General features: G+C 40.0%; 1 protein-coding gene and 1 pseudogene across 2 annotated transcripts; one reads left to right on the forward strand and one right to left on the reverse strand.

The window, feature by feature from the left end:
- The first annotated feature begins 8 nt into the window (after nucleotides 1–8).
- LOC119730417 lies at nucleotides 9–10,399 on the forward strand. 2 transcript variants are annotated; one of them, XM_038203294.1, is made up of 11 exons: nucleotides 9–221; nucleotides 1,902–2,109; nucleotides 2,262–2,611; nucleotides 3,407–3,464; nucleotides 4,366–4,495; nucleotides 4,880–4,951; nucleotides 5,215–5,290; nucleotides 6,228–6,304; nucleotides 7,944–8,034; nucleotides 9,127–9,213; nucleotides 9,741–10,399. In XM_038203294.1, the coding sequence occupies exons 2-11, from the start codon at nucleotides 1,998–2,000 to the stop codon at nucleotides 9,882–9,884; spliced, it is 1,197 nt and encodes a 398-aa protein (XP_038059222.1). In that variant the 5' UTR covers nucleotides 9–221; nucleotides 1,902–1,997; the 3' UTR covers nucleotides 9,885–10,399. The 2 variants fall into 2 exon arrangements, with proteins under 2 accessions (XP_038059222.1, XP_038059223.1); XM_038203295.1 differs by lacking the exon at nucleotides 9–221 and adding an exon at nucleotides 1,533–1,619.
- On the reverse strand, nucleotides 767–1,999 carry LOC119730112 (annotated as a pseudogene).
- Nucleotides 10,400–21,470: the final 11,071 nt, after the last annotated feature.

Raw genomic sequence — 21,470 nt, forward strand, 5'->3', positions numbered from 1 at the left:
CATTTCCCAAGATCAATCCAATAGACGTGAACGTTCTTACTCCATTGGAAGTACTCTACTTCATTCCCAGTGATCTACATGATTTTGCTGTTCGTGATGAAGCCAAAACTGTAACGAGGTTGATGTAAACAACCGCGCGTGTAGTACCCTCGCTCGTTTTAAGCGATCGATCACTCGGATCAGTAAATTGCAATTCAAGTGGTTCTTCCCCTCGAATCGCAGTAAGTTTTATGTATCGAAGATTGACTGAAGGACAACATATATTAAATAGTTTTAGTCTATCTTATTTTAAAATACCGTTTGGGAAGAAAAAGCTGATATGACCATGGAGCTATAGCTCCATGATATGACGAAGCTTAAGCTGTAGGCTAGCTCAGTGAAATTTTCAGTCACATTACACTAAATTACATTTCACACTCACAGGATTTACAATGCAGATGCAATGCACAGTTGCACACCTAACCTTTACACAGCTCACAGCCAGTACAAAAGCAGTAGTCAGGTAGTATACCCGAGTATATGGGGGTGGGGAGAGGGGGTGGGGGAGAGGGGGGAGAATTGCTAGTCTCGTTTTCATGTACCTAATTAACACAAATTTTAATACCTAAATTTTATTATTACAAATTTGCATGTACATAGGGGGGAGGAACTCCTTCCACCATTGTCCACAAATCAACCTGCCCCTATGGATCGTGCAGTAATTTGCATGCCTGCGTACTTGCAATCATTTTTAAAAAATTGTCAGTGACTTTTGTTACGTCAGACAACCTGAAAAATTGATGGTCATTCCCCTCAGGGTATTCTACTTTAAATGACGCGCACGCCGCTTCCATGCCAACGACCGGTCGATTGATATTACCTTCCAGCCATGCCAGCTGCATTCAATGATCATGGTAACCAAGGTCCTTGGATGATGGGGACGAGACCGGGCTTTCTAGCCTGAACATGCCCAAGAGCTTCTGGATGTCCATTTTGCAGGACGTGCTCCATGTTGTAGATTGGGGGAGGAAAGGAGTGCATGTGGACAGCACGTAGCTGCAAAGTAGCCGGCACAGTCTCCCGTTGCCGTTTACGAATGAATGCAAGTCAAGCATCTCAAACACCAGCCAACTACAAGCCTTGTACCGCTTACAGAGCCACTTCACTTTGTCTTTATGTTCATCAGTCTGGGTTTCTTGGAAGTGTGTTTCTGTGGGAGTGTGATTCTATGATTCTTCAAAAAGAGTGTTAAACTTGTCTAAATGACTATTGACAGCGGCACTGAGTATATCAGCTGGTCACTGATACTCATAACACTCTCCTCCAAAGCATGTAAAACGGCAGTTGTCACATTAATGCCCCGTCTTATTGTGGCCAGATTTTGAGCATAATTTTGTTGGCTCCGCCTCCACGAAGCATGGATTCTGCAATCATGCCATGGCATTTCATATTCGTTTCTCCACGTTTGATGTCCGGCAAGTATTCACAGGCCTCTTTCAAATCCACACCTTCTTTCTGTTTCAAGGACAGCGTGGAATAGTCCAGCTCCTTTCCCCGAGGCAAGACATTCCCGTGTCTCCTCCAAAGTCCAGCAGCCATGCTTTTCCTCTTTGTTACGGTGAAAGAGAAACCTCTCCAGGGTTCGTCTCAGCTCTGCACGGTGCTGGCATCGCAGTTTACCTTCATGGAATTCCATTTTCCTCTAAACCCTACGATATCTTTAACCTTGTCACTAACGGGAGACACAATTTGTCCCTCTTTTCGGCACGGAGGATTCTCCCTGGTGTTGGGCCTTGGGGAAGATTGGAATAATTTGATATTTGGTTGGAAAGTTATGGCCCTAGGCCCTACCCGCTAGGTTTTTATCATTTTATTTTCCTGGTAATATAACAATAATTTCATGTCAATCTTTCCAATCCTAGGTTTGTACTTTGAGTGAGTGCACATTGCGTGTATATGTGGATGCATCTGGAGCCATTTATAGACATCCGGAACTCTGATCAACTTGAAACACAGCCATGCCGAGGACCGCAAAAACCAAGACTGCTGCAGCAAAACCTCAAGCCAAGACAAAAGCCAAGACAAAAACCAAGACCAGTAACGCTGCAGCAAAACCGCAAGCCAAGAAAGGTTTGCCTATCTGACAGTATGAATTAATATGAGCTGTTGTGTAGAGAAAGGCAAAATTATGAAGAAGGATATTTTGATGAACAAGACGATCTGCCAAACCAACGTTTTCAGATGGAAGTTGTATTAACAGTGAAACTCTCTCTCTCACACAGGCTCTACTTCTGGAAGAAAACAGTCCAAAAAGTCCTCTGCTGATGTTGCTGAGATGTTGAAGACGTTGAATCAAAAGACCTCGGACACGTCTTCCCAGCAAAGCTCTTCAGGGCCGGTGACAAGACCGACCAGCAGAGGGCAAAAGACCAAAGCACCCAGGGGAAGTGACTCTACTACCAGCCCTAGGCAAGGGCAAACGACAGCTAGGGGAGGCAGGGGGAGGGGTGCAAGATCGAGACGAGGAGTGGCTGAGAGGACACAAGATGCAGCAGATGACTTGCAGGAAGATGTCAGAACAAACAGAGGCACTGCAGTGAAGAGACAACAAAAAATGAGGGGGAAAAACCAGGTGAGTATCTGATGTTTTGTGTGAGCTTTTCCATTGTCCGCAATAACCTTTGCGGCGTTGTAACCTCGCCCACAAAGAATAAATGCTGTGATCAAACTTTTATTTGTGTTTTAAATTGGGTGGGGTGCTGTGGTCCAATGGTTACGGTGTTCGACTCGTGTGCCGTGGTACATGGGCTCGAATCCTGACCGTGGGAACATGGTGCTTGTGCTCTTGAGCAAGGCACTTTACCATTATTGCTTTGTCCTTCGGATGGGACGTAAAGCCGTAGGTCCCGTGTGTTGTGTAATGCACGTTATGAACCCAGTAATACTTATCGCTAAGAGAAGGGTTTTGCCCTCAGAAGTTAAGGTCAAGCAACTTCACTATAATGGCAAGCTAATCTTGTCTACCAGAAAATGGGAACGTAATATCTGAATTTGATCATTAGTTCTAAATGAATGGAATTGCTTGTAAATCAGTTCCTGATACTAAGTATCATCATGACGTCATTAATCAGGATGTTTGTTGTTGCAAGGTTAAAATTAATCCCAAGTATCTTTAGGACATTTCATGAAGATGAAAAGCCAAACAAATGATCAATTCATGATCACACACGTACACTCATGAGGCCCCTTTAATGGCGAAAACTTTGCAGAAATAAATCCCTAATACCTTGGAGTATGCAGGTGCTGTGTTTTTTAAGTTGTGTCTTTTGCCAATTGCTGACACAGTAATGATGTTTTGCAGATTTGTAAAACCCATGGATTTACGTTCTGAAGTTCGCCAGAAATACTTTTTTTCTTTGTCTTCTAGGAAGCGATTCCCGTTGCAAGCAGAGAAGTTAGCCCTACTAAAAGGAGACGTCAAACAGGTATATCTCAATTTTTAAAAAAAAAACAGCTAGTTTGTATTTTTGAATATGCCAGTACGGTCTCTGTGTTTGTGACAACTTTTGAAAGCCCCAGTTGGACGGAAACATTGCGTGCGTGCACTGGCGCAAATTACGCACAACTTACCTTTTTCTGAATGGGTTCAGTCCCATGGCATCTTTGCGTGAGCGTCAGACGTTGTTGGCAATGTATTCAAATGTCCCTCCCAGTGTCATTTTGTATTACCATTGCATTGGTACTTGAATACGGTAGCATAGTGGAGTGTATGATGCAGTGCAGCATTTCGCTCGTACCCCCCACCCTGCAAACAAGACGCTGGGAAGGGCTGATGAATTTAAGCATTTAAGTCATCACGGCCACGACCCTGCAAGGTTTTAAACGGCCGTTAAGACCGAGTCATGCTCTTTAATTCCCATTCATAAATGCTTATTTTTCGTTGAAAAGCGTAATAATGTTGGAAAATCTGTAAAACTTACTTGTTTTGTAAACTTTCAGGCTTCAATTCGAATTCACAAAGAGTCAAATTGCATATAATGTGATGCTCAAATTTGTCCACATGGTCTGCAATGAAAAAGAAATCACATCCGGAATGGAATGTATTCATTTCTATGAGAAAGTTTTCGGATAGCATTTGCATGCATTAGCTAAATACAGTCTTAAACAGCTGCAGCTAGATGTCTTTGTGAAGGTCATGATAAGTTACCCAGAATGCTCTCCCCACTTCCTTTATAAGATTCTGTGAAGCTCATCAGCCCTGCCCAGTGCCCTGTTTGCAGGGGGGGGGTTACGAGCGAAGTGCAGCAATTGCTGATCGAGAGACCAAAACAGTGTCTAGCTTTCAGTTTGAGTACCTCAACTTGACTGCGGCATTTTCAAACACAGATCTGAGGAACATGTTAGATGACGACGACTACCTTGAGAGGCAAGTGTCAGCCCAGAGCATCGCCAAGTGGCAGACAATGACCAAGACGAGCCAAGAGTTCTTGAATCAGATCGCTGACGGTGCCATCAAGTAAGCTTCAATTGGTTTTTAATGTTGACTGTTTGGTGTGGTGTAGTAAAACGAGCCTCCCAAGGTGATCAATAGAGTATTGTGCAAAGGGAGGGTATAGTTTTACTGTTTCACAAGTTAACCGTAACCGCCCTGAATCCTTCAAAATCCTCTTTGCCAAAATGGAGGAATTTGGAGGATGGAGGTTACATGGCAAAAATGCGTTACTGATTTCGTAGGATGCACTGTGTCAAGGTCTTGGTCCGGACCTTGTGTTGTTTTTGCTCAGCCATGCAAAAATATAGGCCTGGATTATGTTTGAGATCCTCAGTTCAAACAAAATGTATTACCATCAGAGAAATATGATTTGTGCCTTACAACATGTACATTTCTTGACTCCTGCAGTGTCATTTTGAATGAGACAAGTGGTCCCGCCCACAACGACATCCAAGATCATCTGAACAACTTGAAAACAAGGTTTGAACTATTTCTAAACAGTATCAAATTTTAAGCCGGGATTAGTCAATTTGAATTCATCAGTTAGGGTCTTTTTTGAGATTTTTACATTTTGTTTCCAATACAGATGTGTGTGGTTGACTTGCTTTTGTAATAAGTAATATTTGTATGAAAGTTCAATAAACAGGAAATTAAAAACTTGCATGAGGTACAGTGAATATTTAAGAGTGACCAGTGCCAAGTTAAATTAAAACCAAGTTAAATTTCATCATTTTAATTCGCAGGCTTATGAAGAGCTTTGTATCACTCAAAGTTCCCAATAGAAGACAACCGAACTACCGAGAAATGGAGAAACAGGCTGTGAGTTCTATGCAGCGATTGATCTTATGATTAGGAGTGGAAAAGCATAATGCTCACTATAATGAAGAGCTAAAGGCACTTTAGAAGGCATTGTTAATATCCGGAAGCGGACGTTCCGATTTAATGAGAAAAGCCTTCTCAAGTGAAGATGGTTCCAAATACCCTGTGAAGGTATTCTACGGTATGATTTGTAAAAAGCAATCAGTGAAGGTGGGTTTTTAAAAAAGTGTGCCTGCAGGCAAACTTTTTAACATGCATTAGCAACGAAATTAAGTTTATACAAGACCCATAAATTGTGCCATGTTTTTTCTGTTTTCTCTAAATGTACAGCTCAAACTTCCACAGGTAGTTGTTATGCATCTTACTTAAGATTTTGAGCACTTTTGTTCTTCAAAAAAAATTGAAGTGCAAAAAGAATATGATCATATGCACCTTTAATATTAATAATAATAATACCGGAGTCTTATATAGCGCACGTTTCATCTACCAACAATTAGGTACTCAAGGCGCTGGTAATTATGTCTATTTCTAACGATGGGTTAATGAAAGTTATGAGCAATATGAGATCCATAATGTAGTACCTTATAAGGGTTTTACAAGGTGCTGCGGCGCATATAGCAGCCACTGCCAGAAACACCGGGGCAAACCCCTTCTCTTAATAGCGATAAGTGTTACTGGGTTCTTTAACGTGCATTACACAACACACGCGACCTACGGCTTTACGTTCCATCCGGAGGAACGAAGCAATTATGGTAAAGTGCCTTGCTCAAGAGCACAAGCACCATGTTTCCCGTCAGGATTCGAACCCATGTAGCATGGCACACAAGTCAAACACCGTAACCATTGGACCACAGCACCCCAAATTTAAGCTTAACTTTCCAAAAACCATTGATGTACTGGCCTTGAGGTATGCGTTTGTTCTTGTCTGCCTTTACAGCGGATATTGGAAGCAGGGCTGGTTGAGACCAGTAACCAGGTAGAATGTCTAGACAAAGAAGTGCAGCTACAGCAGGAGTAAGTAGAGAATTTTATCAAATTAGTGGATAAATTCTAAAGTTTGCGGGTAACACCATGTGGAAAGATATCTCTTCTTGGAAGAAGTGCGGTTCTGAAAAGAACCAGTTGGTTGAGTGTAGAACTGTACACTCAACCAACCGGTTCTTTTCAGAACCGCACTTCTTCCAAGAAGAGATATCTTTCCACATGGTGTTACCCGCAAACTTTATAATTGATCTCATCCGCCATGCAAAGCTTCAAGTCATATACAACTTAGTGGAATTATTTTTGTCAATCTTGGTTCCGTAAAGTGATTTTGTTCTCCATACATGTTGACTGCACAAATCTTACAACAGCATTGAAAATTCTCGCTTCTTTCCACATTCTAATAAATGTTATTCTTATTGTAACGTCGACCGGATCCTGGGTTTTCACACGCCAGACAGAGGAAACCACAGAGGCTATTCTTCAGGGTTTCGGGGCACTAGGCCATTTATTCTTGCCACTTTCTTTACACGAGGCTGTCTCTTTATACAACTCCCAACAAAAAGAACGTTATACAAAATGTCACACTACTGAGTCAGCGCAGTCCAGCAACGGGTCTCCCTGGCCAAGCAGCAGGGGCCCCAATGCTACGGCTGTACCGTGGGTCCATGCCGGCGCCCCCTGCTGGCGGCCGGGCACCGACGCTATATTATTGAGATATTGGCCTCATGTTTGTGTTCATTTTTTTATCAGACATGTAACATGGTTTCACTATCCACTCCGTTCACAAGTACCCCCTCACCGGCAAAGCAAGTACAGTTGGGGGTGACCGACCGACGCCATGTTGCCTGACTGCAATTCATTGCCGCGAAGCGCGGCCGCTGCATGTGCATAGTACAGATCCCCTTGTACATGCGTCACACACAAGGAACGGTGCTCGTCAACCAGTGAAACGTCCTGCCCATAGGACGTCATTGCTAGGTAAAAGGGCGCCCTCTTTCGTCGGCGCACGGAGCCCATATGTTGACTGGATTTTAAACTTAGGGGCATGTTCGGTCTCCAAGTTGTACAATAATTTTTCACTGCATGCATATTTGTACGTGTGCGGCTGGAACGCCCAGTGTGGCATAGGAGAAGCGCACGTGTTGCTGCTCAACGTGTACAGTGGGCAGGGATTAATGGATTTGCCTATCGTTGCCAACAGTAAGAAAATAAAGTGTTTCCGATGTAAATGGTGAATCTAGATGTTGCAATAAAGTAACTAAAAGTTTAAAAAAAAAAAAAGGTAAAGGAGACGAACCTGTGTTCACAGGAATGGAGTGCCCATCTCTCTTTCGAAGCAATTGGGCCAGACTCAGTGTAATGCTGCTGCTGTGGGGGGATCGCCACACCTCCTCCACAGCGAGTCTGTTACCTTCCCAGCATTGAATAATGCCGGTACCCATTTAACACCTGGGTTGAGAGAAGTAATTGAGGTACAGCGCCTTACTCAAGGGCACAACACGCATGGCCACGGTGGGGCTCGAACCCACAATTTTATGATCATGGGGTCTGTGCTCTACCGCAAGGCCACACATGCCCACAAATAAAGTAACTTGCACTCTAGAGAAAGACAAAGATTGTAGTACAAAGCTAATTTTTGTTCGGTGATTTTATCTTGTGGTTGAAACAGGTTACTTGAGCAGAAGGAGGAAGAATTGGACAAACTGGAAGCTGCGGAGCATCAAGATCACCATGACAACGATACAGAAAATATGAAGAAGGTAGGAAACTGAACATTGACTGCGTGCATAAGCAAGCCCTCTCTTGGTTACAAATGGAGAGTTGGGAGGGACTCAAATGCATTACCTGTATGCCTGGCACTGGCGTGAAGAAGATGCGGGTTTGTGTACAGGGTGAGTAAAAAAAACCAAACCCAAATGTCGGGACCATTGTTTTAGTGAAGTTCTGCATGTAGCACTTTAAAATCTAGGATATGAAAGCCCAATTCCTGAGCTTTCTTTTAGTACAAGAATCATTCCAATCACTCATGTACTTTTGAAGTTACAAAATTTTAAACACAACCGCCGTTTTAAGGTTCTGTCCACAGATCACAAAATAGTTGAGTGTTCTTTCAGCAAAAGGAAAATAAATCACATACGGATGTGTGTGAATTGTTTTCGTTTTGCTGAAAGAACGCACACCTTTTTAGTGATCCGTGGACAGAACTTTAAAACCGTGGTTGAGTTTAAAACTCTTGAAAAGTACATGAGTGACGTGAATGATTCTTGTACTAAAAGAAAGCTTATGAATTGGGCTTTCATTTCCTAGATTTTGAAAAAGCTACATGCAGAACTTCACTAAAACAATGGTCCCGACATTTTTTACTCACCCTGTATAAAGTGTATGTATTCTTCGCATCATCTGTGCATAAACCAGTGTATGCATGCAATGGGCTCCTGCATTTAAGTACCCCCTCAACGGTAAGAAAGGGAGAGTTGGGGGAGACCACTAGGAGAGACAGTTGAATGCATTGCCGATGATGACTGAAGCTAATGCGAAGATGCTACAGGTTGCGCACGAGTGTTCGCACGTGTTCTGTCCTGACCACTGGTTGTTATATTTGCACATGGGAGTCCATAAGTCTCGCCGATAGATTTTACACGAGTGGTCACGAAGTGCATGCCACCTTCTGTTTATACAGAGTCCATACGAAGAACAAGTATGGCGTAATTTGTGACAGTGCTTACGAACTAAGGAAAGAAACAGTTGTTGTTGGCTAAATTTCTGTGTAAAGCAACCAAGTCATTGGCACTACTTCAAACAGTAATTTGTACTCTAATTCATGGCTGGTACACGGACTGTCTCTTTTATAGCTCAATCCACTGCTGCAGGATACCAGGCAAGATGTCTTGGGATTACCACCTCTGAGGAAAAGTCGCCATGGCAACACATCAGCACAGGTAAACGATGCTATTTTATTTTTTCAGAATAAACTTTGACTTGTAATGACACTGAATGATATAAAGGTCATCTGGGGTCAATTGAGGTTATAACTCATAATGGAAAAAAATGAGCAAATGCTATTGTTATGTAGAAACATACTTCCAGGAGCCAATCGTTTCTTCTCGAAAATAAACAGCTTCTACAAGAAAACAAACACAAAACATATGGGGATCGACCCCGAAAAAAAATTGACACGTGCGATCAGCAGATCACCTTGTTCTACCTGAGCAGGCATTGTAGTCGAGCTGTCACAGATCACAATTCAAATCACAAGTCAGTCACCAGCATGTTCTCAAGTATCAAAGTGTTGAACTTTGACAAACGAATGCCTTCGTCCGAGTTTACTAGGAAAGCTTGTGACTGAGTGACTGAATGGCTTATGATTGACGTCTGATTGACTTGTCTTGCGAGGACTTAACTTCAACTCTACGTAAAGATCCACAAATCCTGAGTGAATTTTGTATTATTCTTTTCTTTTGTACAGTTTGAGGATGTAAGAAGTTCATGTCAGCAGCAAGTTGTTGAGTCATTGCGTCATTGGAGCCAGACGCAGGGTGAAGGAGGAGTCGTCGAGATGACAGAATTCTTGGATGCGGTGTCTGCAGTTCAAGCAGCACTACCTCAGTAGGAGTTTTTCTAACTCAAGATCCCTTGAACTTAAGGACTGAACTACAAAACAGTGGCCGACAAAATAAACTTACGTTGGTGTGGCAATATTTTTTTTATTGGTAATTCACGTTACAAGCAAAGGATATGGCAAAAATTTAGATACCTTGCATTTGAAAGTTTCCTCACACTGTGCACTGTTGGACAAATCTTTTCAGTGGCATTACATTATTAGGGTATAAGTCATATGCTGCCATAACAATCATTAAAACAAGTACCAAGTGGTACAACCCATGGCAGCCGGGTAGCAGCGAGGCCGGGTAACGTGTGAAGACGGCTATACGGCACTGTCCGTGCACCTGGGCCGTATCGGTACCTTGCGAGTACAGAATATGAAAAGGAATGGGGCGTGATCTAATATGCAAAAAAGTATGCAAATTAGACGCATGCGCAACAGTGTCTGCAAAACTGGTCTTCGAATTCAAAGCTGTAATACTTGCAAAGCTGTAATACTTGAGTTGTATGAATACAATTATATGGCCGAGTAAAGTGTCCTCCAACCAACCAACCCGCCCACCAACCAACCAACCAACCAACATTAGCAGCTCAAGCCCACGTCGTGTTTGACACCGCCGTGGGGAAAAAAGTCAAGCATGAAATTTCTACTGGTATATATTTCAGCTGTGTCCATACACTTTCTCATGGAATTGCCCTCAAGTAGATTTTCAACAGTTTGATTTTTGTTGGAGGCAAATAGCACAGCACCCAAACAGATGTTTAGGAAACCTTAACTTTAGTCTCATCATGCTAAACTTGGCCGCTGAAACTTGAGTTGGCTTTGTACACCAGAGAGTTGATTTGTCATCATGACAGTGCTTTTTTTCCCCCTTTTTAACAACCAAAGTTATGCTAAATAAATTTGACAGTTAATTATATGGTCGCGTGTAATTATGGTCGGCATGCATATTCCACATTACATTAAAAATATACATTTAAATATACATTTATATACTGGCAGTTGTACATGCGATTGGTAGGTAGCCAGTATTTGCCATAAATATCCGGAATGGATAAAAGTAGCATATAAACAGGTGACCTCAGAAGCCGGGGTTGTAATTATGCAAGTTCTGTAATTATTATGCAATAATGAACACAGACCATATAATACAGAGGCCGAAAGCTTAGAAATAACAGGGCCCAATTTCATGGCGCTGCTTATCAGTTTAGCAGAATAGCTGTGCTTACTATAGCAGAAAATTGTGATAAGCTTAAGCACTATTTCAAGGCATGGATAAGGTAACGGTTGCGCAAGCGTGGAGATTTCCATCGTTAAGTCACAATTGTTTCATCTGAGGTAAGCGTGCCTTTTGCTGTGCTTATTGCTTATGGTCTCCATGAAAATACCCAGAATCTCTGTTTGGTAAAATCGTGTCCTTATAGCAGTGCTATGAAATTGGGCCCAGGTCACCAGTCATAGTGACAAGAAACACACAATGTTTGTGCCTGGTTTTCACCTCCTTTTCTTAACACTAATGCGCCAATCAAATATTTCCCCCACCCCTCCCCTCCCGGGCTGCCCCACCCAAGACGTGGGGATTGTCACTTTTGAAGTGACAAAATCCCCACCCCTCGGGCAAAATTTAAGTGACAATCCCCGACCATGCCCCGACTTACATACGTGGGGCGCACTAGTGATTGCCTTGCCAATGTTAACAATGTAATTTGAGTGACTAAAATCCCCACCCTGGGGCATGAAAAACGTGACCAAATCCCAACATCGGACCTGGGGTAGCGTGGGGGGGGGGGGACATTTGATAGGTGCATAATAAGCCCATAATTTGCTAGCAATATTTTCTACTTGGCAGTTGTTTGTTTCCTTGTACCACTGCCATTTGCCTCCGAAAAAGGTCTTGTTAAAACTGCAACATCGGGCCAGCTAGGGCTGTCCTGAATATACCAAACATTTGAATATTCGATCATCGCCCATAAAATCATTTGTGGAGCGCATATTTTATCCGGCACGCTTTACGCCCAACCTTTGGCTGGCAGGGCACGCAGTTGCAGCTTGGGTGTGTAAACGTGTGTATCGAATATTCTGTTAAACACGTTTCGAATAATCAAATACTAAATAATTTGAAAATAGACAGCCCTATGTCAAGCCAGCTAATTTTGCTGATCTGTTTGGCAGTTATTGAAATTAGGCATGGATCATAGCAATCATACTGTATTTATTTTCTAGAAGTCTTCATGTAAATCCTTTCAACTCTTAAAAAATTCCAGATGTCAGTCTTTAGAATTTGCGACGTGATAACATTCTAGTGACGTGGGACCGGGACAGAAATACTGTTAGGCCCCAACTAGAGCGATGGCCCGAATATAGATGGGACAGTCCCAACTATAGTTGGGGAAGTCCCAAACATTTTCGGGTATATCACAACTATAGCTGGGATCGTCCTAACTATAGCTGGGTCGATGCTATACATGTAGTTGGGGCGTGACTGTACTGTCCAGTCGATAGAATTGATTCAAAACAGCTGTGTACATACAGCAATACAGAAACCCATTCATGAAAACATAAATCTACCCAATGGCAATTAGGGACCTTTTGAAATGATGCGAGTACGGGAGATGTAAATGGCTCTGATCAATATTGCTCATTAAATCACCTTTTTCGTTGTCATTTCATCCGGGACACCATCGGAAATTGGCATCTCACATCCAAACATGGAAATGAAGACCCATAAATGTGGGCCTGGTAAAATTACCACAAACGATAGTGATTTTTTCTGAGCCGCATTCATAATCTGCGCTCACATCATTTCTGATGGACCCTATTTTGTCTACATTCAAAATCAACTATTCCAGGATATTCCACCCACTTGAGGCGTGTTCAAGTTTTTTTGCAATAACAAGACTGCTTTACACAAATTCAGAATTTCGGGGTAATTACGATCAAGTACCAACTCGGGAGTCTTCGTAAATTTCCTGTCACACATGTTGCTTCCAATTTTTTTTTTTTAGCAGCTCATTTGTTGAACTTTGTTAATATGTACTGGCTTATAAAATGGTTTAATTAACTCCGCTTTTAGCATCGAATTTTCTATTTGGTGATTGCAATCAATATTCTACCCACGCAACTCTGACCATCTGTGCAACGAAACTGCAGTAATATATACATGTAGTGTGGCGTACCAGCAGGTTTTTCGTGCATGTGATTGCATGCTAATGCCTGAAATTCCCGTTTTTGTGTGTGCGTAACTAATTCTGGGATGAGTATCTGTAACTTCACACGTCATTAGTGTACATCCACTCGTTTTTATTGTAAATATGCATAGGCTTGACATTTGATATTGTAAATAAAATTGATCCATTTGGAAAAAATACTTCCGTTGGATATTTCCGCTGGATTTTTCGTCTCTGCTAATATATTTTCTCTCAAATTGAATTTTAATATGGTTGTTTTTTATATTGTGCTCATGGAATATATTGGGTTACAACTTGTGAGTATTAAGTTATATGGTGGCAATTCCGTAAAATTCAACGTACAAGGTCGTTAAGTTGGTGGTGCACTTCAGTTGGTCTTGTACCCAGACATCACATTATTAGTGATGTATCACATTCACTTTTCCAACAGCACGGCTCATTAAAGTGTCTGACATGTACGTCCAAATTTAAGACATTGCCCAGTAGCCAAACAAGAACCAAAAAACTTCAAGAACATTTTTAAGGATCACACTTACATGTATATGTAAGGGGTGCTGTGGTCCAATGGTTACGGTGTTCGACTTGTGTGCCGTGGTACATGGGTTTGAGTCCTGACCGTGGGAACATGGTGCTTGTGCTCTTGAGCAAGGCACTTTACCATTATTGCTTCGTCCTTCGGATGAAACGTAAAGCCGTAGGTCCCGTGTGTTGTGCAATAATATGCACGTTAAAGAACCCAGTAACACTTAACGCTAAGAGAAAGGGTTTGCCCCGGTGTTTCTGGCAGTGGCTGCAATATGCGCCGCAGCACCTTGTAAACCCTTATAAGGCGCTACATACAGTCGAATCTCGTTAGTACAAACTCTGTTAATACAAAATTCTGGTTGTAACAAACATAAAGTCTTAGTCCCGACTGTGCATTTATGTGCACAATGAATGGGACTGATGTTCCTCTTAATACAAAATTCTGATATAACAAACAATTTGGCTAGGTCCGAACAAGTTTGTATTAACGAGAGTCAACTGTAATGGGTCTCATATTTCTCATAAACTTTATTTACCTTTCTTTAATAATAGACATATCTCCAGTGCCTTGAGTACCTAATAGTTGGTAGATACATGCGCTATATAAGACTCCGATATTATTATTATTATTATGTACATGTATATGGGGGCAGCAAATGTGCTTTGAAGTCTTTTGTTACATGTATGCTATGCAAATTGGTAGTGAACATACATGTACATGTTTAGGCATGTTAGGCTTTATTTTTTTTTTCAGGGGGGGGGGTTCACAAAAGTTCCATGAATTAATGTACAAAAACAGAAGAAAAACAACAGTGTTCTTATAGTGTTCTTATTTTAAAAACTATTTCTTATTTAATGTCACACAATATATACATACTGAACATTTGTTACCAAAACTGTACATCAGGCAGCACAATTTTATTCCAAAATTTATATTACAAAAAAATACAAGATCAGACCTGACAGAAAAAAAAAAACCCTTCAAACAAAATGAAGAAAATGTACACTTGGTGAGATTGCCCTCAATTTGGAAAGCTACAAATGTCTCCTATACATTCATATTGGTGTCAGATGAAATGCAAAAGCTTGCCTTAAGTTGAACAAACTCTGCAAAATTTTAAGAGGCTTGACCTTGGAGAACCAGTAGATTTTACAGAAAAGGTTAACCTCGTTGGCCAGCGGAAAAGAGATTTGTCCGGCTGATAACAGCAAAACCACAGGAAGTGGCTGACACAATTATTTTAATGTCGACTCCTTTACAAAGTGACCTTTTAACAAAATAACAGAACCATACTCTACAATGTACATGCACAGACGGCCATGAAAGATCATTTTTAGTTCTCTTTAATTTGTGTACTTAATTCAATTTCTACAGCTACCGGTACCCTTTCTGGTTAGAAAATATCTAATGTAATTACTCTTTCAAAATGATGTTCAACTCTGCAAGCAAATAATACATATTGCTGTTAATTTAATTGACATTTAACAACATGGGTGTCCGTGAGGTGTCAATGGGGGGGGGTGGGCAAATGTCCCCCTGCCCACCCTCGAAAAAAATGACAACTTGAGAATATGCTAGAGAAAGTACAATGTACAAGGATTTTGACAGCTTTGCCCGCCTCTCGAAAAAAGTCCAAGCGACACCCATGCTTATTATAACATGTAGAAACTAAAAAAACATGACAAAGTTTCCCAATAGCAAAAACATGATTTATGTATGGTGGACTGTTAGTTTGTAGAGAGTATTGGCAAAACTGCAAACTAGCGAAAGCTGCCCCATCTGTTTTTGTTCGTCAACTTTAATTGAAACATCATAAAACATCGTAAAATTTAAAAAGGACACAAGTTTTTCAACACTAAAAAAAGGTAACAACCAGGGAATTAAAACATCCCCCATGCTGTACAATTATACTTTTACACACGAGAGACAAGTTGGGCATTGTATAGTTTTTACAAGTCAACAAGAGTATGGAAAATCTGAATAAACTCTTGTAATATATACAAAGTAACAGCCACATTCTAACGCACCTGAGAATCTTTTGTAAACTTTCATACTTCAGTCTTGCTATAAACATATCACTCATGACCCGATCAATTCTGTTTGAAGGAAGTGAGAAAAAAAAAACGGCCCATAGACCTCATTCACCAGGAAGCCATTTTGGATCGTGTTCCCTGAATCCACTTTATATACTGTAAACTGTTGAACGGGATGGTGCCAGACTCTTTTATGATCGGAGTGCGTCCAAAGCCTCACTTTCAATTTTTTTTAAGTGGCTTCAAACATTAGGGTATGTTTTATCACAAATTTGAAATTATTCATCAGAGCAGACTGGTTTTAATTCGTAACAAACTTTTGTTTCATTGCTTTCGTTTCTACTCGCAAGTGTCAATAATGAAGAGTTTAACTTGCTTTCAATTTCATATTGAAATAATTGGGTTTTTTTCAAGATCACATACAGAATGAAGATTATACTGGCCATCTGTAAAACCTCCATTAAATTTTATTTACAGTCCCGGATATCATAAAAAAGAGATGTCATTATATCCTAAATCAAGGCGAATGAAAATACCTGAACAGTGTACAAAATTCCAAGTGCGTGATGTCAATTTTGCTGAAATGGAGGCAACAAGAAGTCGTCATTTGTAATGGAATAGGCCTACTTTTTAACATAAAATTTAAGTGTTTAATGTACCGATACGCATGCACATGTACAGCTTATAATGTACAGCTTACAATGAGCCTCTTATGAATCAACACATTTTTGAACCTCAGTTTTACATCTCTGTCTGAATTGCACACAGAAGTAAGACTTTCAAAAAGTCCGATGTATTGGAATGAACATATAGGCCTATCAATATGAAAGATTTTTAATAAATATCAAATTTGTTTACATGTAAAAAACATATACATGCATGTTCAGTGAAAGACATTCACATTTTACAACTAATGCATCAATTCCGCGAGTTTCTTTATTTGTGACATTACTCGGAACTAACTGCCTTTCCAATTTCAAACAGGTTTTTTGACTATTGTTGATAGTTGGACATTTATGAAAACATGTCTTTACATGCAGCTCCGGCTCTGTTTCCAGCCCATGTGCCATTTTAAAGTCTTAGCAGATTGCAAGAACCAACATACATGTAACTATCGTTGACAGTAAGGAACATTTTGAAATTTGGAATCGGCTGTATGTGGCTCTGGCTCTTGTCCAGCTCCTATGCCATTTTGAAGCCTTAAAAGCTTCAAAAAGGTCAAATGGCAGTGGCTAGATACGTAGATCAGACTTTACCAAGGATGTGACGTTTAAAGATTTAAACGTAAACAATTCTAAATTATCTGTTAACAAATTTTTGCAAAACGTCTAAATGAAACTCGAATTATCATAAAAAAGTGACCTACGTTCAATGCAATCTTCCTTTGAATTAAACAGACATACATGTACATACCACAAATAATAAGCGATGTTTTCAAACCTTTTTGATTCACTAAATCTTATAAGCACAGTTCTTGATTACGTTCGGGTTACACGTAAAGTTTTTTGCTTTTTCAATGACTATATGTCATGTATGTCAATCCTTGTTATATAGGACTTGAAGCTTTGCATGGCGGATGAGATAAAGTTTTCGGAACCACACTTCTTTCTAGAAGAGATTACTTTCCACATGGTGTTACCCGCAATCTTTTTTAACCTCAATCTTTGTTGATTTATCATGCCAATCAAGCCAGTCTGCAGACATAACATGGGCAGGTCTCAGCCTTTGGGGAATGGCTTAACGTTTAAAAACGTTTAAAACTGTATTTAAAATATTTGCTACATGTTTACAAAATGAAACCCAAAGTCACTTCCTGTAGATTTTACAAAAAGGACCAAGCTTCTGAAAGCCATTTCATTTAAAATAATGAAGCTGAAAATTTTAGCAAAAGCCAAGGCTTTATAATAATAAACGAAAGTGCCCTTCAGAATTAGTGATATATACATGGATTAGGCAGGTTAAAAATGTCACTTAAAAAAAGTGAAATGAATATTAATACAGTGTCAGTCAGTGCAAAGGTCATTATTTTTAAGTCTCAAATGGGCAACAAGCCTTATTACATTGTCCTTCGTGTATCATTCCAAAATAAGATTTGGCACAAACTGTACATTTAAAGGGAATGTACAACATTTGCTTTTGCTGCAATTTTCAGAAATATATGGATTTGGAGGATGAGTATGTTATAGCAAATAAAATGACTTGTTTAAAGTTTTGGGCTTGAAAATGCTGGAAAAACTAAGAAAACCAATCTTATTCTTGTAGTCTGGTTTCCTGACCCCACTTAAGATGAAACGGAGCAATTTATAGACTTTTTGGAATTTTAAGGTCAGAGAATCAGTCTAGCAGACTTGTACCCCCTCACAGGTGTGTGATCAATTGCAAAGAAAATGTGGAATAACTAATTATGAAAAATTAGGAGCAGTTTTTTTTTTTTAAAAAGCCAGTTTTCTCCAACGCTGGTCGGCCGACCAGCGTTGGAAAAATACAATTTTTCTTGAAAATGTCAGCAAACCAGCAGCCAAGATTTTACAGGATGCTTTAGACTGTCATTCCCTAACAAGCCAGTAAGGTATTTCGTGATAATTTGATCATTTTGTTTTGTGATATTTGCAAATGTTGTTTCTTCCCTTTAATACACAGCAGGCGATACCTGAATTCAATAATCATCTACAATACTGTGCCTCCATCAGAGTGTACATAATGGATTATAATGTGAAGTGAAATAACATACCGGTAGGGGGTATTATATAGACATTAGGCATTTGCCAATCAGATTTTACATTCCCTTTTAAGCAAACAATGTTCTTGTGTACAAAAAAATGTATGCCAACAGAGTTCTAAGGCAATCGTCTAAAGATGACTGCTCTGTTGTACAATAAATGATCCACTTTAAAACTCTTTTTTTTGGGGGGGGGGGTGCAAATTTGTCAAAATGACATGTAAAGAAGGCCTAGCTACTTGCACTGTTTTCCCACATTCTGGGTACACCCTCTATAGTAACAAAGTTCTAACCCTATAATTTCAAGGGCTGATCCATTGTGCTAATTTTGATAACGGATTCGACTGAATATATTTTCAAAAAATATGTTAAATTGACATGAAAAGGTTGGTCCTGCAATGTGTCCTTTCCTCCAAAACAAACTTTCCCACAAAGCAACAAAGATATACCCTTAAAGGGAATATACATCATTTGCTTTTGCTGTAATTTTCAGAAATGGATGGAATTGGGGGGTTGGAAATATGAAGCAAATATAGTTACACTGACTTTTTGGAGGTTTTGGGTTCGAAAATGCTATAAAAACCAAGAAAAACGATCATTTTCCTGTAGTCTGGTTCCCTGACTCCATATAAGAAGAAACAGAGCAGTTTACATACATTGGGGAATTGTAAGGTCAGGGAACCAGTCTAGCTGGCCCGTACCCGTTCATAGGTTTGTAATCGATTGCAAACAAGTGCAATGGTCAATTGTGGCCAGTATTTGAAAAAAAGCCAGTTGTTTCCAACGCTGATCGGCCGATCAGCGTTGGAAATTGATACAAAAATACCAATTTTCTTGAAAATGACAGTATACCAGGTGCCATAATTTTACAGGATGCTTTAGACTGTCATTTACCAACATCCTATTAAGGTATTTCACAAAAACTTGGTAGTTTTATTTTTCGATGTTTGCAAATGTTGTATATTCCCTTTAAGAAAATATGCCCCACTTTTCTCTCTAACTAATTCAGGGTTCTCAGCCACTGTGGAAATCAGAGAAAATCTTGAAAATAAGTTTCCACTTTTCCAGTCAGGGAAAGCTCAGGGAATTTGGGAAAAACACCAAAAATCAGGAAAAACTCAGTGAATTTGACAGTGACCCAGAAGACACAGGTTTTCACCAGTTTGGCGTACGTGTATACATGTGCGCCTTGTGCCATGTGTCTAAGTTGTCTCCACTGACTGACTGGCTATATAAGGGGAAGAAGGGAGGCCATCGCTTGTCCACAAGTTGCCTGTGTACATACGTACATGTATTATCAGTATCTTAGTTGCTTTGCTGCAATCGCCTCTTGACTTCTCAGCAACCTCGTTAAAGGGAATGTACAACATTTGCTTTTGCTGCAATTTTCAGAAATAAATGAATTTGGAGGACTAGTATGTTATAGAAAATATTGTTAAACTGACTTAATTCACGTTTTGGGCTTGTAGATGCTGGAAAAACCAAGAAAACCTATCATATTCTTGTAGTCTGGTTCCCCGACCCCACTTAAGATGAAACGGAGCAATTAATACACTTTGGGGAATTTTAAGGTCAGAGAATAAGTCTAGCAAGCTTGAAGCCTTGAACCCCTTCACAGGTGTGTAATCAATTGCAAAGAAAAGTCAGAATAACTAAATATGAAAAAATAGGAACAGTTTTTGAAAAAAAAAACAGTTTTCTCCAACGCTGGTCGGCCGACCAGCGTTGGAAAAATACAGTTTTTCTTGAAAATGGCAGCACACCAGGAGCCACGGTTTTAAAGGATGCTTTAGACTGTCATTCCGTAACAATTCAGTAAGGTATTACGTGATAATTTGATCATTCCCTGCTTTGATGTTTGCAAATGTTGTATCTTCCCTTTAAAGTGAAAACATTTATCATGGACTTTTGGACATTTCTGTCAGGGAAATATCAGAGAAAGGTCGGGGAGTTTTGTTTCCATAAAGTGCTGGGAACCATGTAATTGAAGTAGATCTCAAATGTCAACACCAGATGGCTAATTAGTTTTTATTTCCCATAAAGAGTCAAGTTAAACATCTCAAAACCTGATATCATTTCAGACCATGCCAGTGTTTCGGAAAATTATCTCATGTTATCTTATCTCCCAACTCCAAAGAATTGTTAAAAAAAATCCAATTGTGACACTTGATTCTGATAACACTTCCACACAATAGTCTGTTTCATTAAAGGGAATATACAACATTTGCAAACATCGAAAAATAAAACTATCAAGTTTTTACGAAATACCTTACTTGGATGTTGGTAAATGACAGTCAAAAGCATCCTGTAAAATTATGGCTCCTGGTGTGAAGTCACTTTCAAGAAATTGGCATTTTTGTATACATTTCCAACAGTGGTCGGCCGATCACCGTTGGAAAAACCTAACTATTTTTCAACTTCTGCTTCAAATTTACCATTTTTTCAGTCCAAATTTTGTTTGCTATTTGGTAACATGTTCATGAACGGGTGCAGGCCAGCTACACCGTGATTCCCTTACCTTACAATTTTCCGGCATCTATAAATTGATCCATTTTATCCTTAGTGGAGTCAGGGAACCAGACTACTTGAACATTTTCGTTTTTCTTGGTTTTTCCAGCATTTTCGAACACAAAACTTCAAACATGTCAGTGTAACAATATTTGACCTATTATACTAACCCCTCAAGTAGTTCATTTCTGAAAATTACAGCAAAAGCCAATGATGTACATTCCCTTTAATTTTTTTCACGGCCCGTGGGGTTAACAGAAATTTACATGATCTCCTGTGGGTTTTTTTTAACCAGACTTGGAACATCAAAACATGTAACAGTTGGCCAATTTCAGTAAGCTGCTGAGGCATGAAAACTAACTAAAAACTAAAAAAAAAATTGTTACTAGCTTTTGTTGGCACAAACAGAATAAAGCCTGATCATACTCCCCTACCCGTGCTGAAATTAACATGGTTCCAATTAACATGGTTCCACTGTAAACGGAACTAAATCCAACACGGGTAGGCAAGGCACACCATTCAGACTTACACTGTCTGTGTGTATACGGGGTCAGCTGTAGATGGTGGATTTTGTACCCGGGTCGAGCCTCTTAACCCTGGTCCCAAGCAGGGTTTTGA

Source organism: Patiria miniata, unplaced genomic scaffold, assembly GCF_015706575.1.
Source record: "Patiria miniata isolate m_02_andy unplaced genomic scaffold, ASM1570657v1 HiC_scaffold_22, whole genome shotgun sequence".
Lineage (NCBI taxonomy): Eukaryota > Metazoa > Echinodermata > Asteroidea > Valvatida > Asterinidae > Patiria > Patiria miniata.